The sequence below is a fragment of the Aplidium turbinatum genome, chromosome 11 (assembly GCF_918807975.1).
Source record: "Aplidium turbinatum chromosome 11, kaAplTurb1.1, whole genome shotgun sequence".
NCBI lineage: Eukaryota > Metazoa > Chordata > Ascidiacea > Aplousobranchia > Polyclinidae > Aplidium > Aplidium turbinatum.
This window is the reverse complement of record NC_137482.1, coordinates 24,884,152-24,906,242: the sequence shown is the minus strand read 5'-3', so window position 1 is coordinate 24,906,242 and position 22,091 is coordinate 24,884,152. Positions and strand designations below refer to the sequence as shown.

Below are 22,091 nucleotides of genomic sequence, written 5' to 3'. Positions count from 1 at the left end.
TCCTTGCAACGTTGGTTGCCAAAGCTTTGATAAGAAAATTAATATAAATGTAACAAATCGTCATAAGTAAAAACGTCCTGGCAAGTGAAGAGGACGGGATGGAAGGTAGTGGCTCCCAACAACAACTTGCTGATTGAATTCTTATGAAGAAAGTTGATGAATTGACAATAATTCTTTTGCTTTTATTTTGTGTATTTTAGGCTAATTTTTGGCTGCTATCAAAATAAAAAAGTTAGTATATTTTTTATGATATATTTTGAAACTAGAAATTCTCAAAACGTTTGGCACTGTTGTGCCTGGCGATGTTGTGACGTGCACGTGCCTCTGACTTAAATAAATAATTTCATTTAAATAGTGTCGAGTGATTGGATTGTTGTCCAAATGCCAGTACTTAGAATAATGTGAAGAATAGAATGTTAACCACTGACGCTTACTGAGAAACTTAGATCAAAAGCAACATCGGCTTGAAGACCCAACCACATGTTAACGGCAATAAATCCATCAAAAGTAGAAAATATAAGACTTCTTACGCCAAGTCTGCATGTGGGCATTTGATTTGCCATTGCATACGTGTGCCCTCGAGGAGGAGGTCGCACCGACGGCTACACAGTCATCATCTTTAATTAAAGCGATAAGCACTTGAGCAGCCCGGAGGACATAAACTACCACTATTTGTCGTAATCTAACCTCTCAAGTGCCAAGTCCTTTAAATCATCTTCTGGCACGTGAAATGGTAGCATCCAGGTTCTGAATCCATTAAACTCTGTTTTAAACAACCTTAACCATCAAATCATTTAGAAAAGCTGACGCAATACCTGTGCTCAGAGCCGGATTTAGCTGATGGGGGTCTGGGGCACTTTTAGATCGGGGGGCCCCCGTGCAAAATTTTTTTTATTAAGGCTAAAAGGACAAAAATAACACAAAATCACATTTTTTCCACATAGGGGGACCCTTCAAAAGTCGAGGGGCCCTGGACACCTGCACCCTCTGCCACCCTAAATCCGGGCCTGCCTGTGCTGTACTCATGCAACAGGTTATTAGTTGCACCGGTTACGCACTAATTTATTTGTTTGCTTGCCTAAATGAAAGATTAGGCTACAGCTGAAGAGCTCTGATAGATTTGTCTGATAGAGGTCTGATAGAGGATTGCAGGTCTGTCTCTGGCAAGACAATGACATACTTGAAGGTGGACAAGAAAATTGGTTTCCTTGTCTTTCGTTTATTTAATTTAAATTTGTAACCACCATGTATTAGCCTAAAGACCACAAAACACAACCTTGCGTAACAGTGGTCTAGAAGAGAGGCTCCGACTTTCATCGTTCAAGAAATAACATGCCTTTTTAGAATATTGTTAAATTACAGTAAAATACGTTTCGTATCGTTAAGACGCAAAATGTCGGTTCTATATTCAATTATTATGTTTTAACGGGTTAGTTGTTACAAATCCTGTCTCTTGTCGCGCAATAAATTCCAACCACTTGATCCACTCAATGCTTTACGACGAGTCTGCAAGTGAGCAACTCGGGCGATTGAAATCGAGACATCCATTTGCACAGATCGCACAACTTCTGATAAAAACATCTGAAGACTAATCCATCAGTGCGCCATCTGGATAGACTATCAATGAAGCTTGGTGGAAAAAGAACTTTACAAGATTCAAAGCTGCAACACTGGCCCTCACCCAATCGAAATGCTTTTGCCAAGAAAGGCCTGGGTGCGATTCAATCGCCTTTGTTCCGGCATCGGACTGTTCCGCTCCAACATGCACAAATGAGAGATGGCTCAATCCGTGATCTGTAAGTGCGGCAAGAAGGAACATATCGCAGACCACACCATCTACAACTGGGTCATTTTATGATGCGCCAAATAGTTTGCATGATCTGTGCGGACTGAATGACCATTCAGTCCAATCGACATCTGCCCAAACATCTAGCCGAATCGTCGCCACAGCTCAAGGGTGTTAAAGTCAAAGTCCTCCACCTTTGGAGTAGCCAAAAAGAAAAGTTCAAACAAAAAAGAAGAAAAATAACAAGAACGAGTTACAAATAAAATGAATTACAAATGCTCTTGCTCGTCATCGTCGTTCGTGTGAAGCAGAAAGTTTGGAGCCAACTTTGGAAGACTTGGAGCCAACTTTTCGTCAGATTATCAAGTTTTGCGAAGGTCTGTTATTCCGTTGGAAGGGGAATACATGGGACAGTCAAAGATGATGCAATTGGCTGTTTGCTCCGTCGGACCAGCAGAGACCTTCATGTCCAAACATACCAAGCAAACAGTAAAACGCCCAACTCCCGTTCTCAATCGGTTTAGCGTAACCCACTTCCGTCTTTGAAGCTTAGAACCAAGTGGGAGTGAGGAGCATTGAGCTCTTGCTTATACTGCTAGAATTATATGGTTACAACGTTGCACACTTTAACATTTCATGTCAACCGTTTATTCTTGTTTCAATATCTGTCAACTCTCCATCGCCGTATCATGTGTGCCAAAACCTCTTCACAGCGAATTGGCACTGGAATCATCTAAAGAAAATGTTCACCAATTCTGCATAGTTGTAAACATATTGATACGATTCCCTTTACTTAGGGACTTCAGAACATCAAGTGAATGGTATATAAGTTTCCATTGGCGTTCTGCAATGTTGCATCAACCTTTAGAATTATAACTTTGTCTCAAAATGTGTTAAACTGCCTGAGGCCACCAAACGTTAAATTTTCTTCATTCGTTGAGCAACATTTGGTGCATCATAAGTCTAGTAAAGGATGGGAGAGTTTTAACTGGTCCACGAAAAGAGGAACCATGGGACTTGGCTAAGCTGGCTTCAGAATAAGTTAAAATGTAATCGAAACCTTATCGGGTGTATTTGAAATAATTTCAATGGAAACTTTTGTTTATAGCAGTGCTTCCGTTTTGACGATAGCAAGTGCAATAATAATAATGAAGTGGACTGAAGACACCAAATCGAAAATTTCAGGACAGGAAAAGGCTTTTCCGCTGTTTTGATTGGTTGTAACAATGAAAAAATCCATCACCATCGACGTATGAGCAGATCTTTCCAGGCTAGATTGGAGGGCAGGAAATCATCAGTCACTCAGCAGACTCGTCGTCCAGGACCCTCAGACCATGCGCACCGTGTGGAGGCCGGTGGGTTAGGCAGTGGTGGATGACATGGTCTGCGGTTTGTTCAGTGGCAATGAGAAAGTGAATTGGATAAAATATAATCTTGACTGGTTATTAAGTTTGACCATACATCCATACATCAGTGTTGCCATTGTACCACCATGTCCGCTACCTGGGTTAGTGGTGAAAGCAGCAACGTACGCAAGGTGGGGGAGTTAGAAGTAAATCTTCCCATTAAACTTGATATCTAAATTTTTATTGCTTATTATTGGTTCAGTATTATCCACCCAGTTCAGTAAACACGTCTTTTTGTTGAAATATAACAATAATATCCAAGAAATTGCAGGTGACGGAATAAACAAGTCAAAACTTGAGTAGGTGGGTAGGTTGGTTTTGAATGTTTGTCTTCAGACTGACAAAGCCTTGATATGTTATTCCTAGTAGTTTTGCATATTTGTAGAGATTTTTGGCATCGACATTACTAAATATTTTGCTTACTTTAAGGTATAGCCTTGTTTAGTACAGCCAGTGGCGTACGCAGGATTTTCTCAGAGGGGGAGGCATTGACAGTAGCGTAGCCAGGAATTTTGAAAGGGGGGGATTTGACGACCGGCGGGCGCAGCCCGACGGCGTTTTCGCCTAGGAGGACACCCAGCGGCGGGGGCTCTGGGGACCTCTCCCAGAAAATTTTGAAAAATTACTATAAATTTGGTGCATTCTGAGAGCATTTTCAACAAAAATGTGGGTATGAATATTCTTATAAAATGGTCCTGTCAGGTGGCATAGCAAAAGGATAAGATCATGTTTTTTTCGGCATTTTTCGGAAATAAAGCTAAGTCTCTATGTTTTCTTGTTGCTAATTCCTGGCTGAGATGTTTGAATGTATGGTATTGGCAAAACTCGCTCTTTTAATGCAGTTTTTGTTTAAAATTGTGCAAATTAGACTGAAAGCATGATTCTCAATATTGTGACGTCACACGCGTGCCAAAGTGGGGTTTTAACCCCCCTTGGCTACGCCACTGGTCATTGATATCCCAGACGTCTTCATGATATCCCAGTATGGTTTTAGTTTAGACTTTATCCATTTCTTTCTCACTATAATAGGCTTATAAAACACTATGCTAGCATACCTGGGGTGGGGTAGGTGGATTGGGCCATGTATTTCGTATTGACTTAGTCTAAAGAACAACATTGTTAATTGCTTTGACAGTGCAATCCAAAACATATTAAATGCCTTAATCTACGTCGTTAACTACAAAAACATTTTTAAAACGGGGGGCATGGCCCAATGCCCCCCTCTGCGTACGCTAGTGAGTACAGCCCTTATGTTGTGGAGGGTGCCAGAATATAAAAAATCCCTACAAGGGGCGCAGGGAAAAGAGTTTTAGAAGCATTGATCTAATGCCTGGTTCGCACCCATGCAAACTTGGTTCGACACCTTACCAAGCTGGATTTCAAACGATAAAAGTAGCAACATCACTTTTGTTTAAAGGCTTCCCACGAAAGAGAAAAACTTATCTTCCCATCAGAAGTTTTCGGTCAAAGTTTTTAATTCTTACAAAATACTTTCTGCTGGAACATAATTTATCTTTTAATCATTTCAGCATTTAGCAAAATGCCAAATTTAAGTTTGATAATTGTTCTGTTTTCTGTACTGGTCTGGTTTACCGTTACAAAAGGAGAAGAAATAGGCCTAATCCCTGAAAGAAGTAAGTGACAATTCATAAGACTGTTAGGTTGAAAGTGTTACCAGGACTGTACCCTTCGACCGGGGGGAGAAGGCGGTTTATGGGCCCATTCAGTTTAGTCTGTTTGATGTTTTTTGGTTATTTAAGTAGGATAAAAGCTGCTACAGATGCTCCATATATTCAATAGCTTAAAATAGGCCTATGCATGGCCGTATTTAATGCTTTCAACCCTTCAACTGGAGGCTCACCTCCGTGTAGCTAGGGGCCCACACAAATTTAGTTTGTGCAGCATTTTTTGCGATTTTATATGCAGGCTAACGTTTATTTATGCAATTTTTTTCCTCGCTTTACTCCGTCAGCCAAATTTTATTCACCTAACCAGCGATGTTGAGCATACATACTTTCAGAAGTGGATCAAGGGAGTAAAACGTTTTATGTGAACCACAAAAACTAACAAAATAATGTAATATTTCCGAGTAAACACTGCTTATTCAAATTGCATGGTTAGCTAACAATTAAATTGATAAATTTTAGTGTTAATGGAAATAAGCTATAAAGTGAAATGCGGTGAAAATATTATAGGGCAAACGAAGGTAAGGAAACCTCAGATAGATATTCGAGGTTCTAGCCTGCTGAAAAGCTACACCTTTCTAGGCTATATGCTACAAATTTCCAAGAAATAAATTATTCTTGAAGTCCTTCTGTGGTCGTGAATGAAACTTTTTTCTAATGGTTGGTTAACTTAAGTTCCATTTGATGAATTGGTGCTCTGGCACCATGCACCGGCAGTACCTATACACCATGCACCGGCCACCGTGTACCAGCCACAATGTACCGGCCACCATGTACCGGTCACCAAGTACCGGCCATTATGTACCGGTCACGATACACTGGCCACCATGCACCGGTCACCATGTACCAAACACCATGCACCGGCCACTATGCACCGGCCACCACGCACCGGCCACCATGCACCAGCCACCATGCACCAGCCACCTTGCACCGGCCACCATGCACCGGTCACCATGCACCGACCACTATGCACTGGTACCATGCACCAGCCACCTTGCACCGGCCACCATGCACCGGTCACCATGCACCGGCCACCATGCACCAGCCAGAATGCACCGGTCACCATGCACCGATAACCATGTGCCAGCCACCATGCACTAGCCACCATGCACCAGTCAACATGCACTTGTCTCCATGCACTATCCACCATGCACCAGCCACTATGCACTGGCCACCATGCACGGTCACCATGCACCGGCCATCATGCACCGGTCACCATGCACCAGCCACATTGCACCGGCGACCATGTACCGGTCACCATGCACAGTAGGGTGTTGCAGGCGCCCCATGAATTTTAAATCTTGGTTTCACCATGCTTATCTTTTTTGTGGTAATGTGTTTAGATCATTAGACCACAAATATGAAGCTTCATAAATTTTCATCGACGTTTACCTCCACCGCCGAGGCCATTTTGAGGCCCACTTTTTAAATTTTTTATGTTTTTATGCCACTAGAGGTCATTGTAGAAGTTTTGCAATATTGAGGGCATATTTAAAAGATGTCCTCTGATGTTCTAAATTGTTTAAAAAAAAGTTGAAGAAATGGGATAAGTATATTCTAAAATATTCAAGTTTTGTCACTAATTTTTTGCCCAATACTGCCCCTAGTGGTAAAAAGAAAATTAAAATATCTTCAAAACTACTCATCATTTTGTTATGGAACTTGCATGCACCGTTGCACCCCCCATTTTCATTGGTAAGCAATTGGATTTCAGCAATATTTTTGCAAAATATTACCACTAGAGGGCGGTAATTCTAATTTTGACCTATTTTTCTGTAAAATGGCGATGTTGTTGCATTTCTTGAGCTGCGCTATCTGAAGAATACAATTTCATTGCTTATGCACAACAAAATTTATTCAATTGTAAAAAAACTGCATGCATGCACTATATCAATAATTCCAAAGAGGCAATGTGAGACGAGTCTCAGTTAACACAATTTCCGCAAAGGCAGTTGTGCATCTTCTTTGCGTTGATAAACGACGTTTTCTAAGATTTGGTATCTTCCTTCGACCCTCCTCCACCACTTGAATATAGTTTTGCAGACTTTTTCCTGTTTTGCTAGATGAAGAAAGTCAGATACCAGTTTTACCCATCTCTTTGCTGAATCATTGCAGACTCTGAGTGCCCTTATGATTGCAGACTCTGAGTGCACTTAAGCAATGAAATTGTATTCTTCAGTTAGCGCAGCTCAAGAAATGCAGCAATATCGCCATTTTAACAGAAAAATATTTCAAAATTAGAATTACCGCCCTCTAGTGGTAATATGTTGCAAAATTATTGCTAAAATCAAATTAAATTACACATGAAAATGGGGGGTGCATGCAAGTTCCATAACAATATGATGAGTAGTTTTGAAGATATATTAATTTTCTTTTCATCACTAGGGGCAGTATTGTGCAAAAAATTAGTGACAAAACTTGAATATTTTAGAATATACTTATCCCATTTCTCCAACTTTTTTTTATCAATTCAGAACATCATATCATATTTTTTTATCAATTCAGAAATATACACCGGCCACTATGCACCGGTCACCATACACCGGCCACCTTGCACCGGCCACCATGCACCAGCCACCATGCATGGTCACCATGCACCGGCTACCATGCACCAGTTACCTTGCACCGGCCACCATGCACCGGCCATCATGTACCAGTCACCACGCACCAGCCACCACCATGCACTGGCCACCATCCACCGGCCACCACCATGCACCGGCCACTATGCACCGACCACCATGCACTGGCCACCATGCACCGGCCACCATGCACCATCCACCATGCGCGGGCCACCATGCACCGGCCACCATGTGCCAGTCACCAATCACCGGTCACCATGTTCTGGCAACCATGCACCGATACCATGCACAGGTCACCATGCACCGGTCACCATGTAACGGCCACCATGCACCGGCCATCATGCACCAGCCACCATGCACCAGTCACCATGCACCATCCACCATGCACCAGCCACCATGCACCAGCCACCATGCACCAGCCACCATGCACCAGCCACCATGCACCAGCCACCATGCACCAGCCACCATGCACCAGCCACCATGCACCGGCCACCATGCACCAGCCACCATGCACCAGCCACCATGCACCAGCCACCATTCACCAGCCACCATGCACCGGCCACCATGCTCTGGTCACCTTGCACCGGCCACCATGCACCGGTCACCATGCACCAACCACCACCATGCACCAGCAACCATGCACCGGCCACCATGCACCGGCCACCATGCACCAGCCACCATGCACCGGTCACCATGCACCGACCACCACCATGCACCAGCAACCATGCACCGGCCACCATGCACCGACCACCACCATGCACCAGCAACCATGCACCGGCTACCATATATCATCGAACCCGTTGCACAAAAGTGCAAGATATCACACAAATAATAAAATAAATTTTTCAAAAAAATACTTCGAGCAGATTTCGTCATAATTGAAATTATGGCGCAGAAGCAAAAAAGTGTGAAAATCTTTGCAAGAATTTGCGTTGATAACTATTAATTTGATTACACAAAATTGAAGGTTAATTACAATATACTGCAGGCCGTAGGGGGTAGGCTATGCTATGTACTTTTGTGTTAGTTTATGATAACCGTTCTTTTTATGTTGTCAATTAGGCTTTTGAGACAGTAAACCAGTACAAAAAATAATAATTTATTATATGTTGCGTATTTTGTTGTAAGCAGTTGTTGCAGTTGTTGCAAGCAGTTGCTGTTTGCAGTTGTTGCTTGCAGTTGTTGCAGTTGTTGCTTGCAGTTGTGGCAGTTGTTGCAAGCACGCGTTAAGAATTCTTTTTAAGTGCAATAAAGTAGCGTAGATTTACGTTTCTTTATTCTTGCCAATCCAGTCGATTGTGTATTTTTATGTTTCAGTTTGTTGTTCCACATCCTTTGTTAATCTTGTCTCTCCATCTCAATTTTGTCACTTAAAAAAACCATTACAACAAACGGCACAGAAACTGCCAATTAATAGACTCCGTCACTGTATATTGCAAAATTTATGCATTGCTTTTCGAACCAGCAGAACAGCTACAGCAGTCAAATAATTTAATTTATTTCCAAATACAAGGCTTCAACAACTGGGTCCGAGAAACGTTTCAACTGGGAGGCATGTCCACGCCTTGGGTTGAACAGCTGGTCAGTAGGGGAAGGGATGATATTTGATAGGAAAGGTAATTTGATACACCCCCCTTACAGAAATGTACAAAGAACATTAGTCAAAAGTACTTTCATTAAATAGAAAATCTGTGAAAATAATGCCTACAAAAATGATACCATGCAGAATTGCAGATAACGCGTGCTTTTGTGGCATAAAATTGGAAAAGCGTGTTTTTTGAGTATTTTTGTAAAGTTTTTAAGTCATGATTATTTTCGTCTGGAAAATTAAAGAAAAGTTCCACAAACATGAAACCAAACTCATTTGACAGTTCAGTGATAAGGCTTCAAGGGCATGTTACGTTTTTTTTGTAATGTGCATGCAAGCATACAAAACCAGAATTTTGTAACTTTTTTTGAAAAAGGTGAATTGATACAGTATATTAAATTCTTTTCTGTGACTGTAATAAATGTTGTCATTGATCTAGTTGATTTAAATAAGTTGTTTTTCTTCAACTAGACCTGCTACTTTGGAAACAGCTATTATATAGGCTTTTGTAGGCCTACACGCTATCTGCTTTAATAAAAAAATGAGAACAGCGTAAAGCCCGCTCCTTGAATAAGAACTCCAGCCAATCACCCTTCCTATGTCCATCCCGCAGCAGAAGCTTCGCCGTACACATGGGCCTCACCAGACATCTTTGCACCCAAGCACGCAAACCACATAATAATTTTTTATTGATTACTTTGCTGTCAAAGGGGATTTCTGTGTTAGTTTTACTGCATCAAATTACCTTGCGTGGAAGTAAAGTGACGTTTTCAAAATTTCAATTACAAAAAAGTAACAAAAATAGAAAAGTGAAAATGTTTTTAAAAAGTGTGTAAAGGATAATACTTTCATTTCAGCTTAAAATCAATAGTTTGTTTCACGTAATTTTCAGTTAACAGGCAAAAATGTTAAAAGGATATCAAATTACCTTCCCTTCCCCTACTTACTTGTTGTTTAACTCACTGATTTTTGAAGATATTTTTCAATATAACAATGTGTTCCTTGATAATATCAAAAATCAAAAGTGGGAAAACGTAACAGGAAATGGCCATCTGGCGCTAAGTCAGTTACTCAAATAGGCGATCTACCTAATATAAAAGTAATCACTAAGAAAACAAATTAAAATAAATCGAAAAACTTTGATTTGAATCGCAACATTTTGCCAATTTCTGTCTTCAATATATTTATGTCGATATTTGTGTCTAGAGTGTGGTGGCCCCATGGAAGGAAACAATGGAGTCATCTTCAGCCCGAAAGCGGATAATGGAAAGTACCCACCTAACGCCAAATGTCAATGGACAATTAAAGTTCCCAAGGGCTACGTAGTCAACGTAAGAAAGAACGTATATATACGTGTCTGATGCTTAGTAGGGGTTGTTCAACAACTCGATTCCCATGTTATTTGCCTTTACGTTTTTCTTGTTTGATATGTTCTTCATGTTAAGATGTCTTTTATAGATCACCTTTGTGCTATTAGACGTGGAGGATGATTCTGAATGTTTATACGATGCAGTTTTACTTTATGATGTAATGGAAGGGAAAGAAAGTCCAGATGATTATAAGCCTGATCTTCTGTTGGGAAGAAAACTTTTTTGTGGGAGAAACCTTCCAGACCCCATCCTCAGCTACACTAACTTTGTGGGGGTTTATTTCTCTTCGGATGAGGGCCTCCAAGAGTTTGGCTTCGAAATACGTTGGTCCGCTGTGAAAATCGAAGGTAGGACAAATTTGTTCTGCAAAATGTTCTAACGTTTAATGACAAAAACATAGATCTTTGTGGTCATATTTCTTTACGCTATAACTCGATAAAATATCTAAACATGAGACGTCTCAACCTATATACAACATAAAATAATTTTTTGTATCATTAAAACTAGAACCTATGATACAAAATAGACTACCACTACATAAATTATGCGCAGATCAGTTCAATTGTACATTTGAGGATGGACTGTGCAGGGGTTGGCAGAACTTGGTTGAGCCCGACGACCATTTTGATTGGACAATCAATAAAGGTAGAACACAGACTGCCGGCACCGGCCCCATTTACGACCACACGATAAGCAATGGGGGTAAGGGACTTTAATCTAACAACACGTGTAAAAGTATTGGTATAACGATTGTTACACGACTTACTTTCATTAAGTCAAGGTGCATTCTTACACGTCTTGTACCAGCTGCGATGGTTGTTTCTCGTTTTCGTGGCTGATACTTCCGCGTAGTTACTAACCGTCAAGCATTACGGATAGCCATTAGGTTTGGGTGTCATGCGAAAACGCTTGCGCTAACTTTGATTAATGTCGACTTGATGATGTACGAAATATTAAGATTAAACTTCATATTTAGCGTCATTACTATAATTTTTATTAACTTTCATGAACAGGTTTAAGAAGTTTTTTTGATTTGCTTCACGCGATGACGAAAGACGAGAAAAATTAAAAAAAATTTTACGCTATAAATATCTCTTGAAGGTAAAATTCTTATACTTCAGATGGTTGGTACGCTTACATTGAGAGTTCGGCTCCTCAGCGCGAGAATGACACAGCAATCCTTTCAACGCCAGAAATTATTTTCGCAGAAGACGAGGAGAAGATGTGCATCAACTTCTGGTGGGTTGGTTCATAAATTAACGAATTCGTTTAAAAGGGAATACTTTTATTAGGTTTCAAATTCAAGAATACAGTAACAACCGCACAGTACTTTTTTTATTTCTTCAATCACTGCTATGATAGAAAGCCATAGGTCAGTTTTTTATTTTCCTTCTTTTGCAAAAGCGATGACGCGGCTTTGGAAGTAGGTCCTAAACCTATCCCATAATTATTGTGTTTGGTACGCAAATATTCGCAAACGAAACGGAAACTAATTTGTCATCAAATATGGCAACCCTAGGTTAGGCGTAGAAGGCCGGTCTTTTGATATTTTCCAATTGATATTTCACTCACCACATTTGCACAGTCTGCTGATGAACCATTTAAAACAAAATTTGGCAAGAGGCATGAACTTCAAAAGCGATAAAGTGAAACAGTAGGCTACTTGATGTTAAAGTATTAAACGGCTTCAAGAATCCTGTCAGAAATTTCAGGGTATATAAAGACACTTCATATTTGTCTCTTGCGGTTTCTCGAGAGACTTACCTTACCGTACTTCTGTTGTCGTTGAGTTTTTCACGTTTTTAATTTCATCAGGAAAATAAGAGGTCCTTACCGCTTTGCTTTCTATTGTACTTTGTGTTTTGCATTTGAGTTGCAAGCGCAGGAAGTTATCGGTCAAAATTAAGTCACAATTTTCAAAATATAAAATCAAAATTTCAATTTTTTCCTTCAAAAATTGATTGCCCTAGTAACAAAATTGTTACTTTTCTTGCAAGCAATTTGTGATTTCTAAGTTTTTGTTAGTGGGTTTCGTGACAAACACGAAAGTAAATTCCGCAATAACAAAAACGTTGAAGAGTGCTGAGCTAGACTCTCTAGTTTAGACTATTTTATTTTTTGAATTCCATCTTTTACAGTACCTCTTTCACTTAGGGTTTTTGCTTGGTGAAAGTCTGGTACCCTAATTCTTTTTTTACCGACCTGCTACGGCAGCTATCAGAAAACTGCATTTTCTTGACCTTAGCAACCGTGCAAATGAAGCGCGTTCGTTCCATCCTAGTCGAATACATTTCAACTTTTCGCAAACCTTAACAGTGTGACGTCACCATGAAGCTTTACTTGTGAACTGCGATGGTTGTTATCACAAGCAATAAATAAAACTCTTCTAATATATTGTCATTTTTCATCGCATGGCGTTTGTTGGCATCGCAACCGTGAGTTGGTATGCTCCCAAGGTTGCGGTTGTGAACAGCCTGGGCAAAGAGTCAAAAGTTGTTTATGAACTACTCTATACTCTAACTACTCTATGAACAAGGTCAGAATCAAAGTTGTTGATGAACTACTTCTGAGTGGGTTAAATCCGTGACTAACAAGCTTGAGCCACAACTTGTCGTAAATCAACATGGCAGTGAATTATTCTCTCTGATGGAGTAGCGTTGATAACAGAATATAGTTGGATTTAAATGAATGTATTATCTTTATGTTTGATTAGGTACCACATGAATGGATACCACGTACATACACTCTTCGTTGTGCAAGCCACAGGTACCAGCAAGGAAACATTATGGGAAAAGAACGGAAACCATGGGGAACAGTGGCTGCAAGGGATGGTTGAAGCTGCCTACACAACGAGCCCGTTTAAGGTCAGCAAGAGTGACAATTTTTCATACGTCTACAGGATTCTCCATTTTCATAATGTCACTGCTGTTTTCGCCTTGCATTCGATTTCAAGTCCATAAATTACGCAATTTAGTTGACTGATGACCTCCATACTCCTCTCCTACCACACCCCTGATAGTTCATAATTTAGAAAAATTTCAAACCAACCTTACGAAAATATTTTTTTCAACAAAAAATTAAAAAAAATATTGTAACATCAAAACGATTGGGGGCACGTGCCCTCCCGTGCCACTTAGACTCTACCCTACTGTGCAGGGTCGTTTGAGCACCATCTTGCCCTCCCCTCCGAAATCCACTGCTAGGCCCCTATGTTCAGTAATGAATCTTAAAAATAGAACAAGAAAACGTAAGGTCATGGTCGCAAACTCTTTCAATGGAGGGAAAAGATTTACATTTTATCATTTCAGCGAAGAGTAAACAACTCTAAGAATTTTTAGAAAAAAAAAAAAAAAAAAAGTAAAAATGCCGACAATGCAGTAGCGGATCTGGAAAAAGGTTGGAAAAAGATCAGAGTTTTACCAAAGCAAAATTTTTAAAATTAATGGACAATGCAAAACTTAATATCCGATAAAGTAAACGTGGATAAGGTGTGCTTGGTATTTTTTGAAATGTGGAACTGGCAACTCTAATGAGAAGTTAGATCATTCTGTACTGCCATACCTACCCACCCAGCTCGAGATGAAAATGCTAATGTTATAGCGTGCAACACAGTTTAATGGCTGCAGAGCTTGGATGAAATAACGTGACTGCTATCACTTCACAAGCAAAAAGATGGACAGTATACTACAACATCTGTTTACATACATCACCCTAATTCATGCGAACCCTAACTTAACTACATCACCCTAACCCTAATCTTTTCTAAAGATATATTATTTTTCTATTTCTATACCTTTTTATACTTAAAGTGCCTCTGACAGGAAAATAAATTCGCTAAATTTACCTAAGATACCAAAGAGATGACACTAACAAACTTCCCTGACCAGCAATTGTAAAAAAATATCAACAGGCTACAAAGTTACACGCTTGTAAACTTTCGTTTATTTTCGTCAAATCTGGCACTCATTCAATTGCGAAAATAAAACCGGCAACACCACTGTGACGTCACCATGGGTGGCAAGGATACTTTCTTTCTCTGTAATGACATGGTAAAGTACGGTACGACTACTGCAAAACGTGAATGTGTGAGGCTCTGTTGGTCTAAAGCATGTGCAAAATGAGAATTACCGAAATGAAAAAGTCAACTTATTATTACTAGGCCTATCAGGTTTAGATCAAATAGGTTGAGTTTATTTTTATCCAAAAACATCTCAATTCAATTGAAATTGCAGTTTTTCTAAACTCTTGTAGGGCTACAATTTTGATAATTTTTTATTTATCCTAATCTGGCTATAGCCATTTGCAGTGTAACAGCAGTATCTCACAAACAGTACCATTAATTTATGGTTGGGGTAATGCCTGCAAATTGCTGTTTATGTGACAGTGTCGTGACAAAGACGTGTGCTATCTTTTTACGCTTTCAAACAAAACAAGGTGCTGAGAAGAAAATAGTAAAAGTTTTCTTCAAGTGTTCGAAAGTGGGATGGGCCATACAAAACTAGTCGTATATGTTCTCTTCACTTCACTGGAGATGATTTTGTTAACACCACCAACCCGATTTGGATCTTACCAGCAATGAGTGGCGTGTTGGGAACTCTAGGTGGTGCGTTTGCCACAAGTGCGAGTCTATGCCCCAGCCCAATGAATGTGTATGTTGCCATGAAGTGCCACAGACGAAAGAACTTTTGAAGAAAGACGCATCTAGCTGTGTTACCAATTTGACCAATTTTGAGGCACACTTACATCGTGCAGTTCTGGGGACTTTTTTTTATGAGGAGCAGGGAAGAACTGGAGAAAAAGCAATAAACCGAAAGGAGAAAACGGAGACTATCAAAAGAGTAAGGATGTTACATTAGGCTAAAAATACCCTAAACGCTAAAGAATGCACACTAAAAGAAGTGATTTTGTTTCCTTGCAGACAGTATCAGTAATTAGTCGCTTACAGGCATGTATTGGAGTGGATACTACAAGGTGATGCTCTCGGAAGCAACAATCGGATTGTGCTGCCGTCATGCATTGTTTGGCGAATCCGAAACAATTTTCCAGGTCCAGATGGCTGTTACACCGGATTTCAATGGCCAACTGAAGACACATCATGAGAGAGAGAGAGAACTTTTATCTATTTATAAACAGTTATGAATGATGATGAATTAAATATGAATGATGATTCGGACGATTTCTTCATTTTTCACTTCAAGTATATTTTAGGTTTTGTAGGAACGTATCCAGAACAGTTTTATTAAACTACAAAAAACAATAAATCTTTGAAAAAAGCAACCGCTTGTACCAATTCTGACCAAACTGTGATCCACCAATTACATCTAGAAAGCATTTGTTTTATCCGTCGCTAACGACGCCCACCCAGGATGACGTAACACCACCAAAGTCGTCCCAGAGCAGTGAAATATGGAGTTTCGCCAGTGGTGGCGCTGCGAAGCAGTCGTTTTGTATAAATTTCGCCCAAACCAGTCGAGCTTCGAGGTTAAGATTAAAAAGTTCGCTAAGTATAATTCTGCGCTAGGAAATGCTTAGAAAAGTTACTATACTTGGATCTAACCTGTCAGGGGCACTTTAAAAGTGTAATTTAACTTAACTTGGCTTTCTAAGTAAAAATCTCTGTTGTCTGCTGCCTTCATGTGGTTTATTTCTTCACTCCAGTTTTGGTAAGTTACATTTTTCCATCATTCTTGTCTAATGGCGATTGCAGTTTCAGAAACATTGTAGAACTTCTGCAGTCATGTATCTAAATGTCTGTCATTTTTATTTTGATGAGGGCTCCATTAGAGCCGAATGCTCAGCTTGCTCAGCTGGTGTTTGTTATCAAAACATCATCAAACCATGTGATTTTCCTTGACGTTATAGTTTTACAGATGATCCCATAAATAAGAAGATGAGATATGGTTGATCCCATAGATAACGAAGATGAGATAATTGAGATATGGTTCTTATTGTGTTGTTGTCATGTCTCACCATCAGGTGGCAGGCTATATACTTGCTTTTGTTGTGCCTGCGTTTGCCAGTCACGCATTGGACTTTTTAGCAACCAGCGAGCTGGCAAATGACATGCGTTGCTGAGCTATGAACCTCCGTATCGAAGTATTGCCATATCTATACATGTTTTAACGACTTAATCTTTCTATCAAACCTCCATTTTGCTACTTTTTAGATTTTTTTCATCGGCATACGCGGAAGGTTCCCTCAGGGAGATATCGCCATCGACGACATCGCGATATGGAGCGGACCGTGCAGCCATCTTGCTGGTAAGAACGTTGTTGGATGTTGTCGATAACTCAGTTCAAGTGTTTGGTGGAAAGACGAATTCTTGTTAAAAGTAAATCAAAGTCAGTCAATCCAAATATGGAATTAGTTTTCTCAAATTGCTGTTCACATTTCATATTTCTTTGCATATTCGCAGCTAACTTTCCTTCAATAAGCTGTCAATAACTCCGATTATACAATTTACGTGGTTTAATTTGAATTAAAATATTTTTATGGTGATTTGTTTCCTCATGTTCCAACTTTTGCTCAGAGGAAACTTGCTGGGCAAATTCTCTGATGATAAATGTTTGTGTGACAGATCATAAAGACTCGGCGTCACCAAGTGGCGGCGAAACAAAAATTAAAGATTCGACACCAGTTGTCAGTGTCATCACCGAAGCAAGTTTAGAAACCACACATCAATTTCCAGAAGCTACGCAGACAGGTGTGGATTCTACAACACCGCAAATACTAAAAACTACACAACAACATGTAAATTTTACAACAAAGCCATTGCTGAAAACTACTCAGCAAATCATGGATTCAATAACACGTCAAGTAATAAAAAGTACAGCGCCCAGTGTAGATTCTACACTAAATGAAGTATTGAAAACAACACAGCCAACTGTAGATTCTACACCAAAACAAGTATTGAAAACAACACAGCCAACTGTGGATTCTACATCAAAACAAGTATTGAAAACTACACAGCCAATTGTGGATTCTACACCAAAACAAGTATTGAAAACTACACAGCCAACTGTGGATTCTACACCAAAACAAGTATTGAAAACTACACAGCCAACTGTGGATTCTACACCAAAACAAGTATTGAAAACTACACAGCCAATTGTGGATTCTACACCAAAACAATTATTAAAAGCTACACAGCCAACTGTGGATTTTACACCAAAACAAGTATTGAAAACTACACAGCCAATTGTGGATTCTACACCAAAACAAGTATTGAAAACTACACAGCAAACTGTGGATTCTACACCAAAACCAGAAGTGAAAGCTACACAGCCAACTGTGGATTTTACAACGAAACAATTAGTGAAAATGACACAGCCAATTGTGCATTCTACTACTATGCGAATAATAATTACAACTACACAACATATAAGTAGCACAACAAAACCGGATGTGCCAGTTACAAATGCGTCTATTGAAATTGAACAACAAACTTCTGAAGAATGGGAAACAAGAGAAACAGATACTCAAAGTCTAACTTTCACGAAAGGTGCTTTGATGACAGAAAGCCCGAATGTAAGTGTGATGTCACAAAAGACGACAGTAACAATTCCAGCAACAAAACTGATGGTGACAATCGGAAGAAGACCTGATGGCGAAGCGGAACCAAGTATTGCTGGACCATCCACGTCATCAATCGGTACACATTCGACAGAAACAAATGCTACTTTAAATCATCCAGTTTCACTGAATAACAGTAATGCCGCCACGACACAACCGTCTCCGTCGCGTTCCACATCAGCGAAAAGCCTAAATGAAATAGTTGATATGACGTCAAAGTTTGTCACTTCTCCCCCCCTGACATCCCCCACACAAGAAATGGGGGGTAGCGATCCCACAACCTCAACTCCTGCAGGTTCCGCCAACAAACCGGCACATTTATCGCTGTTGATTTTCCTTTCCCACTCCACGGCTGTTGTGATCGTGGCTAAGTGGCTGTGACGTATGAATGATCAACCCAGCAGAAACGATGACGTCAACCAATCTAACTGGTATATCTTCACATTTAGATCGTGTAGTGTGCATAAGTTTAGAACGCAGATGAAGTTTATCCATGTACTGTATATACGTGCATGAAAAACCTTGCTTTGTTTGTTTGATTCCTTGAGCATATTGCTTATTTCCAACTAAATGGAGTAAGTAGTCTGTCGTATGATATGTGTCAGGCCTACGACGATGTTAACCTCGTAGTTTTTGACGAAAATAAATTTGTTTTCACAAGAATCGTTTAATCATACTCTGCTCGAAATCGATTTCGATCTATGACCATCTTTGATCAAGCTTATTCAAGTGGATTAAAGCATTATTTGCGTTCTGTGATGTCACAACATGTTGCACTGTTCGGTTTAAATTGTATCCTTTGTGGTTTAATTAAATCATAGATAACTTACAAGAATGTACAGTATAAACAGTGATGGGCATTATCGGCGATAATTTGTACCGACTGCTGTCTCGTATTCGTCAATCTCAGTAATGTTACAAATTTACCGGCGATAAATTTGTATCGCCTATCGTTATCTCTCAATTATTTTTTCAGTTATCGTTTATCGTTATCGCCAAATTTTAATGGATTATGTTAAATGCCATGTGGTTGCTTGGTTGTATATGTCTGTTTTTGTACGCAGTGTTTTATATTTACAGTGCACCCGGCGTGATTCTTAACTTCCACGTTTATTGCACATCTAAATCTCGTAGTGAGGTTTTTACATCCGCATGAATAGAGAAAATTGGTCAGATATTTGTTTGCGTTTTTCGAGTTTGATAAAACTGTCTTAAATTTTTCGTTTCTGCTTGGTTCTAACCAATGTCTGTGCCGGAGTAAAGTAAATCACTTCACCAAAAGTTCTGCATCTAATGTTTGGCATAGAATATTATTTCAACAATGTATTTTTTTAATTTTTTTAGGCCACGTCTTTTTGACTGTGAAGAGAGTTGTGCCAGAAATTTTTGAGTTTGTTCCGTTTTGTTTTTTGCAATTTTTGCTTAAACAATAACAAGCTTTAGTCAACTCAAGTACGTAGCTTACTTTGTTGTCAAAACAGTTTCAGTAATTTTCGTTCTATTCAAATAATTTTGTTTAGATTAAGTGGACAGGTACCAACTCAAACATGACTGAATAATAATGATCATTGATCAAGTAGATCGAAAGAGGTTTTTAATCTTCTTCGTCTTGTGAGTCTCTGGGGCCGAGAGTCTATTCTTTTACCACCCCTGATTCACGATTAAATTAATTTGCGTGAAAACAAATTATGTGACGTTGCTGACATTTTTACAAATTGCAAAGGTCACACATGAACAACTTTTATGCAGTAAACTATAACTGAACAATCACCAGATGGCAGCATTACAAAGATGCTCTGGTTGATTTGTGTTTCTGGGTTCTGCTAAAAAAAAGTTTCAAAGAGGGCAATTATGACGTTGCATGATGACGCGTCGTTTATTGAAATAAGTCTTTTCAAACAAGTCTGAAAACGTCATCGCAATGACGTCATTCACCCATGCACGATTGTCAGTCCAGTGCTTTGTATTGGCCAATATGAACGTATTTGTGAATGTTGTTTGTTGTTGCTTGAACAAACTAAATTCTTCCTAAGCATACGCAGCAAGAGCAGTGACTGGCATGCAGTTCACATTGCAGCATTTGCGATATCCACAATAGATCAAAATGCTGATAAAAAAATAAAGTTTTGTTATTGAAGTACTGTTGTGAGTGATAGCCTAGCAAAATGATTTGAAGGTTTAAACTTGGAAAAAGAAACAAAAGTATTGATTTGCTTTCTTTTTCTAGGTCAGGATATTTGAGGATTTGACATGAAAAAGTCTTTTTCCCAATAACATCTCATAAAGTATCGTGAACATGGGCACCGTTAAGCGGTATAGAACAGAACATAATTACCGTTTTTTTGAAAGCGGACAGGCTAGACCAGGGGTGGGCAAGCTTTTTGGACCGCGTGCCAAAACTTTTTAATCTTTGACAAGTGGGCCATGTGAGTATATGAAATGGACAAGAGTGTTAAGCTACAGTTTATTAACATCATTATTTAACAAGTTTATTTCATAAACCTGTTAAAGATGAAGTGCTGAGCAATGGCCTTCTCTTTTTGTTGCCAATCTAGTTGATCGTATGTTTCTTTATACCAGTTTGTTCATCCACATTCTACAAAAACTAAAAACTATGGAAAAGATTGACGCTGAGTTAAATGCAAAACAGCCTACTTCAACTAAAAGGAAGTTGCAAAATTTTAAAAAATATTCCATCCATTAGATGCCGTTGAATGGAGAGCAATCATTAGAATGCGTTGCTCAAGCGCACACTCCGAGAGTCGAACCAACGCCGCTTGATCTTGAAGCTTCTTTATTCCGGAAGTCACGCAATAACCAACTGAGCTATAGGGGAAGACAAGCAAATCTTTGTTTAAAGTTCCGGTAACCTAATAAATTGCATTCGGCATTTAAACTTTCACAGAGCGGTTCAATTTGTGCTCTAACCTGAAGACATTGTTTGCTAATCGAATTATTATAGTTTTTACTTATCCGTTTAGGCCAGGGGTCACCAAACTACGGCCCGCGGGCCAGAACCAGCCCGCGAACTGATTTCATCCGGCCCGCCACGTGCTGCGGAAATTACAGCTGCACTACAATTCTGTACAGTGCTTCCCTTGGCATTAGCAATCGTCTTTGGCTTTGCCTTTTTGTGTAATAGAGACTTCTTTAATTAAAGTAACTTGCGTTCTTCTGGTGACTATTTACTAGGTTACCTCCTGATGTTATAGATGATAACTAGCTTTTTGTATTTCCGACGTTTCGTCAGGCAGGACGACTGACTTTATCAAGGTGGCTAAAACAGGTTAACACAACCTGTTCAGCAACGATGGCACAACACAAAAACATACTGATAAAATGAATAAAAGTAAAGCAGCAAGAATCAGAGTTAAAACACGCAACAAGATGACTGCTAAACTGAATACAGTGAATGCCTAAAACCAGTAGGCTACTTTCCAACAGCGTAAATTTATCTATCTTTAGGGCCACCGTCAAGAAACGTTGAAAAGACATCAGACCAGACAGAAAAAAGGATTAGCAATTACAATGATAGAGAAAAAGCTCTGAGCAAAGGAAAAGATGAAGGTAAAGTTAAAGTAATTTTTTGTACACAGAGGGAAAGTTCTGACCATCTTTCAGAGACTCAGGGGAGGTTCTGACCATCTTTCAAAGGCTTCTTTGTTAAAATTGTTCGTTCTTATACACCACAGTAGCCTATAGTTCGTTGTTGTATGTTGAATTTGTACATTTTTCCACCCGGCAGCCTACATGTTGGTGTTCTGTTTTTATCATTAGACCACCACAAATGGAGACAGCCTTGGGCCTAGGCCAAATTTGGAAAGATGTAATGTTTTTTCAAGAGCACGATGCCCTGTAGTGTGTCACAGCAGGGGATAACTTTTCCAGCAACCTTTCAATTTTCATCACAACTTTGCTATTCTACCGCTGGCTTTGTTATTTATTGTGCTCAATTCAAGTCAATGGAGATTCTAAATAGTTGTATATCTTCGCAATTTGCATCCGGCCCGCAGCTGTTAATCTCGCAGCAATCCGGCCCTCAGAGAAAAAAGTTTGGTGACCCCTGGTTTAGGCCTACCATCATGCTTTTCATTTTCACATAGGC

General features: G+C 39.6%; 1 protein-coding gene across 1 annotated transcript; it reads left to right on the top strand.

The window, feature by feature from the left end:
- Positions 1-4,725: 4,725 nt before the first annotated feature.
- On the top strand, positions 4,726-20,109 carry LOC145779707 (uncharacterized). The gene is made up of 8 exons (XM_082591343.1): positions 4,726-4,826; positions 10,251-10,375; positions 10,503-10,761; positions 10,967-11,116; positions 11,536-11,653; positions 13,128-13,278; positions 16,581-16,674; positions 16,992-20,109. Exons 1-8 carry the CDS (start codon positions 4,733-4,735, stop codon positions 18,365-18,367), a joined length of 2,367 nt encoding a protein of 788 aa, XP_082447469.1. The 5' UTR covers positions 4,726-4,732; the 3' UTR covers positions 18,368-20,109.
- The last annotated feature ends 1,982 nt before the right edge of the window (positions 20,110-22,091 follow it).

What these genes read in the sequence shown, in the direction of transcription:
- LOC145779707 (XM_082591343.1), top strand. Translation starts at nt 4,733, where the DNA reads ATGCCAAATTTAAGTTTGATAATTGTTCTGTTTTCTGTACTGGTCTGG. An exon ending in CCACACGATAAGCAATGGGG is followed by an intron (nt 11,117 to 11,535) that starts GTAAGGGACTTT and finishes CTTATACTTCAG; the next exon opens with ATGGTTGGTACGCTTACATT. An exon ending in ACACAACGAGCCCGTTTAAG is followed by an intron (nt 13,279 to 16,580) that starts GTCAGCAAGAGT and finishes GCTACTTTTTAG; the next exon opens with ATTTTTTTCATCGGCATACG.